This window comes from Chiloscyllium plagiosum, chromosome 3, assembly GCF_004010195.1.
Source record: "Chiloscyllium plagiosum isolate BGI_BamShark_2017 chromosome 3, ASM401019v2, whole genome shotgun sequence".
In the NCBI taxonomy this organism is placed as follows: Eukaryota; Metazoa; Chordata; class Chondrichthyes; order Orectolobiformes; family Hemiscylliidae; genus Chiloscyllium; species Chiloscyllium plagiosum.
Window position 1 is genome coordinate 50,956,366 of NC_057712.1, and position 8,547 is coordinate 50,964,912.

The 8,547-nt window shown below is 40.0% G+C and overlaps 1 protein-coding gene across 6 annotated transcripts in view; it reads left to right on the forward strand.

The window, feature by feature from the left end:
- Positions 1–8,547, forward strand: part of fam135a (family with sequence similarity 135 member A) — a 310,864-nt gene that overhangs the window by 130,684 nt on the left and 171,633 nt on the right. For all 6 annotated transcript variants that reach the window (XM_043681729.1, XM_043681723.1, XM_043681738.1 and 3 more), the window contains one exon: positions 535–605. In XM_043681729.1, the coding sequence (XP_043537664.1) occupies positions 535–605 (71 nt within the window). The remainder of the gene's footprint in view (positions 1–534; positions 606–8,547) is intronic.

An 8,547-nucleotide genomic window follows, 5' to 3' on the forward strand; every position in this document is an offset into this window, starting at 1 on the left:
TCTTGCGCCCCCCCCTCTCTCTCTGTTAAAAGTTGAAATAAGATGTGGTGTGCAAAGAAGAAAAAAAGAGTTTTCTAGGGCCACAATATGATTGGATAATAGCAGCCACACTGTCAGTGAAGTGGTTTCTGAAGGGAAAATGCTGCTAAAAATCATACAGTGTGGAGGCTTCAGTAAATGCAAATTGCCATATTTGAATAAAGTTTCAATCAAGTGATCTCTGTGCCATCAGTCATTCCAGGCTTGTGGATGGAATTTAGTTTAGTAAATATCTACTGTCTGAGGTGAGTATAAACAGTATAGCTGAGGGAAAATCATTTTTGATCATGCAATATTTACCATATTTTATTGTTAGTGGTGTAACTATTATTAATATGAGTATAATTCTGTATTTTAGTAAGAAGTTAAATTAATAAAAAGAAGCACAATTGATATCCAATTAAAGCTTTGCTCATTTTTGTAAATCATAATGTTTGTCACATTGAAAGTGGTTTGAGTTAAGGAAGTCAAAATAAACTTTGATTTTATATCTAGATTGAAGAATCCCTGAATGAGATGGATTTCCAGTTGTCTTTAGATCTCAACTTCACTGACAAAGACTTTGCGTAAGTATTCATCAATAGGTTAGGATTATTATGTTCTATTACTTTAAAATAATAATACCAATTATTATGGGCATGTATTCTACAGCTACCTTTGTCGTTATTATAAATAAATTTTCACTTTGTTTCTGGAATCTGGGTGAAATGGCAAGTTTCTCAAGTTGGTGTAGTTTCTCCTTAAACTAAGGTAATGAGAATTCAGTCCTCTGTCATTTCATTAGTTTAGGTTCTCCTCCAGCTGTCTGATTACCTGGTTTGACAGAAATCAGTTGTGTTTTATTCATTCACAGAAAGTGGTATTGTTGGCTAAGTTGAACAATTATTACTCTTACTTAGTTCTTACTTAGTTCTTAAGAAGGTGGTAGTGAGCTGCCTCTTGAACTGTTTCAGTCCATTTCATGTAGGTCCATCTATAATGCTATTAGGAAGAGAGTTCCAGGATTTTGACCAGTAACAATGCAGTATTTCTAAATCATCAGGATGGTGCAGGGCTCAGAGTGGATCTTACAGCTCATAGTGTTCCTGTGTTTCTTTTGCTGATTTCCAGTGGTTCCCACTGTATTACCTAATAACGCAGCAATGTAACCTGAAAAAATATGAAGTGAAATTCTCATGAATTGGAACAAATCTCCATGTCTTGACCAGTATATTTTCTCTTCCTTCAAAAGAGCACCAATCGAAGCATCGTTTGTGTGAGTTGGTGATTTATTCCACAGTAGACGAAGCATACCAATTGCCAATTGCAATCCATCCATGCAGTGAAGTATGAAATCATGCACGTTGGTTGGAACAGTACTGTACAACAATATAAAATAACTGTATGCGTACAGATCATTGAAGGTGGCGCAGAGCAAGTGGTGAGAACAGCTCGGCTTTATTAATCAGGGCATAGAGTAAAAGAGCAAATCAGTAATGTTGAATTTGTACAAAACACTCGTTAGACCTGAGTGGAGTAATATGTACAGTTGTGGGTGCGACATTATAGGAAGTAGGCAAGTTGAGAGTGTGTGGAAGCAATTTATTAGAATTGTTCAAAGTTTGAGAAAATTCAATTATTAGGATAGATTGAAAATGTTGAGACTATTCTCCTTGGAGAAAGTAAGGCTGAGGAGAGATCCAGTTGGGATTTACAAAACCATGAGCAGGCTGGACAGTAGATAGGAAGAAGCTGTTCCTGCATGTAAAAGTAGCAATAATGAGAGAGGGGTTAGATTCAAAGTTACGTGCAAATGAAGCAAGGGTGATGTAGATTAGATTAGATTCCCTAAAGCATGGAAACAGGCCCTTCGGTCCAGCAAGTTCACATTGACCATCCGAAAAGTAATCCACCCAGACCCATTCCCCTACCCTATATTTATTCCTGACTAATGCACCTAACACTATGGGCAATTTAGCTTGGCCAATTCACCTGACCTGCACATCTTTGGATTGTGGGAGGAAACCGGAGCACCCGGAGAAAATCCACGGAGACATGGGGAGAATTGTAAACTCCACACAGACAGTTACCGGAGGAAGGAATCGAACCCACAGGAAGGAATCAAACCCACGTCCATGGTGATGTGAGGCAGCAGTGCTAGCACTGAGCCCGTGTCATGTAAGAAACAACTTTTTCACACAGCAAGTTGTAAGGGTATAAATGCATTACCTGGAAATGTGGTGAAGGCAGGTTCAGTTGAGGTATTCAAGAGGCCATTGGATGGTTATTTTGATGGTGTTGGTGTGCAGGGATATTGGGGAAAAGACAGGAGATTAGTACTAGACATTCAAGCTGGTGCAGGCATGATGGGCCTATGATTCTATTAAAATATAGCTGGGAGGGCTGGAACATGATATAGATAGATAGAATTAGTATCTGACTTTCCAACAATGTATTTTTTTTGAGTAGCTTTTCTTTTTTATTTACCCTATTGCAGCCATTCTGTTACCATTCTCCTTTTCTAGCTGTTTTGATGCTTTACCCACTGACTTCTGACCTCTTAATTTGATTGGATAAAAAAATTGTTTAAATGAGTACATGAATGACAAAAAAAATTGGGGTGCTCCTTTCCTTTATCTATATTAATAAGGCAGACGTGAATTCTCAAGGTGCAATTTCAGAGGTTTGCAGATGTCTCAAAACTTGGACATATATTCAAAGGATCGCATGGCAGCTCAGTGGTTAACAATGTTGCCTCACAGAACCAGGGACCCAGGTTCGTGTGGAGTTTGCACGTTCTCCCCATGTCTGTGTGTGTTTCCTCCCAGAATCCAAAGAAGTGCAGATTGGGTTAACCGGCATGCTAAATTGCCCATAGTGTTCAAGGATTTGTAGGTAACAGGGATAAATGTAGAGTAATAGGGTAGTGGAATGGTCATAGGAGGGTTACTCTTCGGAGGGTCGGTGTGGACTGGTTGGGCCAAATGGTCTGTTTCCAAACTGTAGGGATTGTATGATTCTCTTGTCAACCATGAGGCAGGCAATGGTAGACTTTCAGAGGATATAGGTTAAAAACAATGACTGCAGTTGCTGGAAACCAAATTTTGGATTAGTGGTGCTGGAAAGAGCACAGCAGTTCAGGCAGCATCCGAGAAGCAGCAAAATCACGTTTCGGGCAAAGGCCCTTCCTCAGGAATAAAGGCAGAGACCCTGAAGTGCGGAGAGATAAGCTAGAGGAGGGTGGGGGTGGGGAGAAAGTAGCATGGAGTACAATAGGTGCAGGGCAGAGGAAATGACCTGGGAGTTGCAGTGGGAGAGGGACTCCCTGAGATTCTTGTAGAGAGAGGAGGAAAAGTTCTTCAAGGCAGGCATCCTTGCAAGAGGATTCACAGTAGGGTTAAAATCAACTAGGTAAAATAGAATGGCAAGCAAAATCAGTTTAAAACGGAAGTATGAAGTCATTCTGGTGCAAAGAATTAAAAGAGGAAATGTGTGATAAAGGATGCAATTCTAAAGCGAGTATAGGACCATTGGGAAGGCTTTTGCAATCTTAGCCTTTTAGAAATAAAAATATAGAGTTAAAAGGCAAAGGAGTTTAGATTAGATTAGATTCAGTACAGTGTGGAAACAGGCCCTTTGGCCCAACAAATCCACACCGACCATCCGAAGAGTAACCCACCCAGACCCATTTCTCTCTGACTAATGCACCTAAAACAATGGGCAATTTAACGTGGCCAATTCATCTGACCTGCACATCTTTGGACTGTGGGAAGAAACCGGAGCACCCGGAAGAAACTCACGCAGACACTGGGAGGATGTGCAAACTCCACACAGACAGTCGCCCGAGGTCAGAATCGAACCTGGGACCCTGGTGCTGTGAGGCAGCAGTGCTAACCACTGAGCCACCGTGCCGCCCCAGTGTGTCACCCAGAGGTGACATGAAAAAATATTTTTTTTTAAAACTTAGCATGAACTTAGGATCTGGAATGCACTACCTGAAGAGAGATTGAGTCATAGTTTTCAAAGGGGAATTAAATGATTCAGTGAAGAGAGATGTCAAGGGCTACATAACAAGGTAGCATGGGAGTAGATGAGTTGCTGTTGCAGAGAACTGACATGGACGCAATAGAGTAAATGGGCACCTTTCATGTTGTAACCATTCAGTGGTTCTCATAGAAAAAAAACATGATTCTTTAGTATTTGGGCAATGCAAATGTCTTTTATATTTAAATTTACTCTTTTCTCTATCTGGAGTGGCCAACCTCATTTATGTAAGCTATTGCTCCCAATAAGGCTTAAAATGGCTCCTAGTTTGAATTGAATGAAATTAGATTTGTTGCCCCGAGTACTCACATGAGGAGAGTGATTATGGCACCATCTTGGATCTAAACGTACTGTTGTGAATTTGGGTAGAATTCTTATGGATTGAAAGGCAGTATGTTAGAATTTGATTTTTATAATATGATGGGGGGGGGGGGGGGGGGAGAGAGTTGTGTGGTCCCTTTAAAAGGTGATTTTTTTTAATGCTTAGAGATTTAAATATTAGTGTCTGAGTAGCCGTTTCCCTTTTTGCACGTGCTTGAATTGAAACATCTGTATCAAAAGACTATACTGTTAGCAGGCAAAGCAGCATTTTTATTAAGATAACAGATTTTTAAATTTAGCCAATTAATTTAAACTAGGTACTTGGAGACTAAGAACCAATTAAGTTTAAATCTGATGATTTTGACAACCTAGAACTGTTCTTATTGTAAAAAATTAATAGGTCATCAAAGGTATCAAAGAAGAGGGCATTTGAAAATCGACAGAGAAAACTGAAGAGATTAGCTCTCTCAGCTCTGAGTAACCATCATGCAGCACTCTTAGCTAATATTCTTGACACAAGAATTTGAGGGAGAAAGGCATTCCTGAAAGATGATAAGCAAAGAGGGGAAAGAGCATTCCAGACAATCTATCCTGATCGTAACAGATTTGGGGGTGAGAGGTAGGTTATACAAATTTTAACACTTCCTTTAACAGATTATCAAGCAAGGCGAGCCTCTCTGGGTGTTTCAGTTTTAGTTATAAGAAGGAGGTTGATCTTTTCTTTATAATAGTACCTAGGAACAGATTCTTGAGTACAAATTCTATGGGGAGGGAAAAAAAAGAAATATAAAAGAATAAAAAATCCAGCATTAGAGACTTTCAAAAATATACAATCACAGTAATATATTAGAAAAATAAAGAAATAAAAAGTTCAGAATAACAGTCCTTCCACAATTGTACAGATCGCCAACACAATTGGGTATAACGCAATTGGCAGATTGTGGATGCTGTTTGGATAATGTAAACTTCCTAATGAACTGGTATAGCAATTTTCTGTAATGATCTTTTATAGTGTGATTTTCTCAAGCATATTTCCATAACGCGAGGCTGCAGAAGAACGCAACTGTCGCATTATTACCAGAACACCCTGTATAATAGAATAAAAAGGAAAATTTTTTAACAAAAGAGAAAGTGGTCCTTTTCATGTCTCTGGTCTTGAGGACCTGACCACCTAGGCCAATGCTGCTGATAAACTGTCGCCGAAAGGAGTTGCTGGCTGCGACCAAAAAGCGGTTACAGGCTGATCATTAGAATCCTGGGCCCAAACACTCCTCATTTTCAAAACCACTGCTGAAACAGTCTCGTCGAATGACTTACCAGGGTGAAGCCAAGATAAAAGTATTCGCAGGATGCTAAATTCTATGGAGTAATTCATAATGTTAGCAATGACAGCAAAATCCTGGAACAGCACTGCGGGCTTCCCTACACCCCAAGCAGTTCGAGAAGGCAGCTCACAACAATCTTCCTGAGTATTTCAGGATTGATAATAAATGTTGACTTCATTAGGAATAGTTTAAAATTTTAAGTGGAGAGCCTCACTTGTGACTTTCATGGAGTGAAAGTTGATGATTTAGTAGAAGATGGTTGGAAGAAGAATTTCAGTGCTGTTTCAGACTTGTGACTAATGTGTTTAGAAATGTTAGGCTGAAAGTTTCTGGAGCAGGAGGCCTCATGGTGTGCTTCATTGGAGTTCTTGCACACAACGTTGCTGGAAGTGACAATGGTGTGGAAAGGGAGCAGGATAAAAGGAACACGCACAAACAATTGGAATCAACGATCTGTCTCCTTCACTAATAAAGTTTTTAAGGAATGTGGAAGGACTGAGCAGCAAGGTGAATTAGTGAATAAATTCAATTTCAAGAAAGGTACAGGAAAATTGAGAGGAAAAAAAGAAAATGGAATAAAGTAGAAAAATCATTCAAACATTTTACATTCCAAAAATTCCAACCAAACATTTTCTTAAATGAAAGAATGTGTTCCCAAATGTTTAATTCACTTTTTGAACCAGAGGATGATTTGCAGCCATTAAAATTATCAGAATAAAATTTATGAAGCATTTTTAACAAAACAAAATGTTATAAAATATTATAAAATAAAGTGGCACTGACTCAAACGAGAGAGTTCAGATAGCCAAGAGCTTGATCACGTTGAAAATCAGGTACTTGCATAGTTGGTTGCGAGGCGTAACTTTCTCTCATGAGTTTAGTGGGCAAATAAGATACCAAGAGCAGCAACTTAATAAAAATTTCTGGAAGTTTGAGTGAGGTGCAATTTCACTGAAGGGAAGAATATTGCAAATTAGCACTTATTTATGGATCATGGGGCACCGGTTTCTTGCCGTGAGTAACGAGCTGATTTACCCATGAAGATTTGGTCATCAGATACTTATTTCTCGCATTCAATTTGATTCATTGTTGAAACATTGAGAAGTCAAAAACAATATTCTGGAAAAAATAAGGAAACACAAAATTCTTCATGTGTTTGGAGGAAAGATAAAATTCAGATCTTTCACAAACATGTGTGAATCAAAATGTTTGACCCTTGCCATCCCTTCCACCAAATTGTTCATGGAATCTTCTGACTGTCTCAAAGGTCTGTCCTTGGCCCCCTAATGTTTCATAACTTCATGGTGGTGACATTCAAGAAATCCATATTAGGCTCCATGTGTCTGCTGATACTCTCAGCTGTACCTCACCATCACCTCTCTCAATTTAATTTAATTTGTCACATATCGATTCGAATATAGCCAGACTTCATCTCTACCGTTACTGAAGCCCAGAACTTGCCTTTATTCCTTTAAATTTAAGATGGCTCATCCACCTAACTTCCGCATTTTTGGACTGTGGGAGGAAACCAAAGAACCCAAAGGAAACCCACGCCAACACAGGGAGAATGTGCAAACTACACACAGACAGTCACCCAAGGCTGGAATTGAACCTGGGTCCCTGCCACTGTGAGGCAGCAATGCTAACCACTGAGCCACTGTGCTGTCCCTAAGGATCCCTTTCTTTTAAATTCTTTAAGTGTACTTTCCCATTCCTATCTCTCTTACCTGTTTCCAGTCCTACAATGCAACTAGATATGCACATCCTTCTGAGTCTGGGCTGTTGTACACTCCAAAATTTAATTATCCCATTATTTATGACCACACCTTCTGCATTCTGTGCCCTAATCTCTGAAATTAGGACAACTCATCTCTCCCTCATCTCATCTGCTACTGAAGCCTTTGGTCCTTTAAATTTAAGATGGCCCATCCACCTAACTTCCACATTTTTGGACTGTGGGAAGAAACTGAAGCACCCAGAGAACCAATTGCTTTATTTCTTCTGTTGGTTTGTGGAAATTGGCTGCTACAGGTGATTTGATGTAGCTAATTGACTTTCTAACATCATATTCAAGAGCTCGGCACGGTGGCACAGTGGTTAGCACTGCTGCCTCACAGCGTCAGAGACCCGGGTTCAATTCCCGCCTCAGGTGACTGTCTGTGTGGAGTTTGCACATTCTCCCCGTGTCTGCGTGGGTTCCCTCCGGGTGCTCTGGTTTCCTCCCACAGTCCAAAAAAAAATGTGCAGGTTAGGTGAATTGGCCATGCTAAATTGCCTATAGTGTTAGGTGAAGGGGTAAATGTAGGGGAATGGTTCTGGGTGGGTTGCTTTTCGGCGGGTCTGTGTGGACTTGTTGGGCCGAAGGGCCTGTTTCCACACTGTAAGTAATCTAATCTGCTCAGTTAGCTGCTAACCTTCAACAAGTGCCTTGGAGAAAGAACAGGGGAAGAGAGAATTGGAATGAAAATCAGAACCACATTCAGAAAAATTAAATGGATTCTGTAATATGCTTCAGTAGGGGATCGTTAAATAGCAATAGTGATATTAAAAAAGCAGCAGTGCAGTGAGATTAAATCAAATAAAGAAAGATACAGGACAGAATCATAGAATCATATCATAGAATACCTACAGTGTGGAAGCAAGCCATTCGGTCCATTGAATCCACACTGACCAAATATGTCAAGGCTGAAAATGTGTTGCTGGAAAAGCGCAGCAGGTCAGGCAGCATCCAGGGAACAGGAGAATCGACATTTCGGGCATAAGCCCTTCTTCAGGAATGAGGAAGGTTTGTCCAGCAGGCTAAGATAAAAGGTAGGGAGGAGGGACTTGGGGGAGGGGC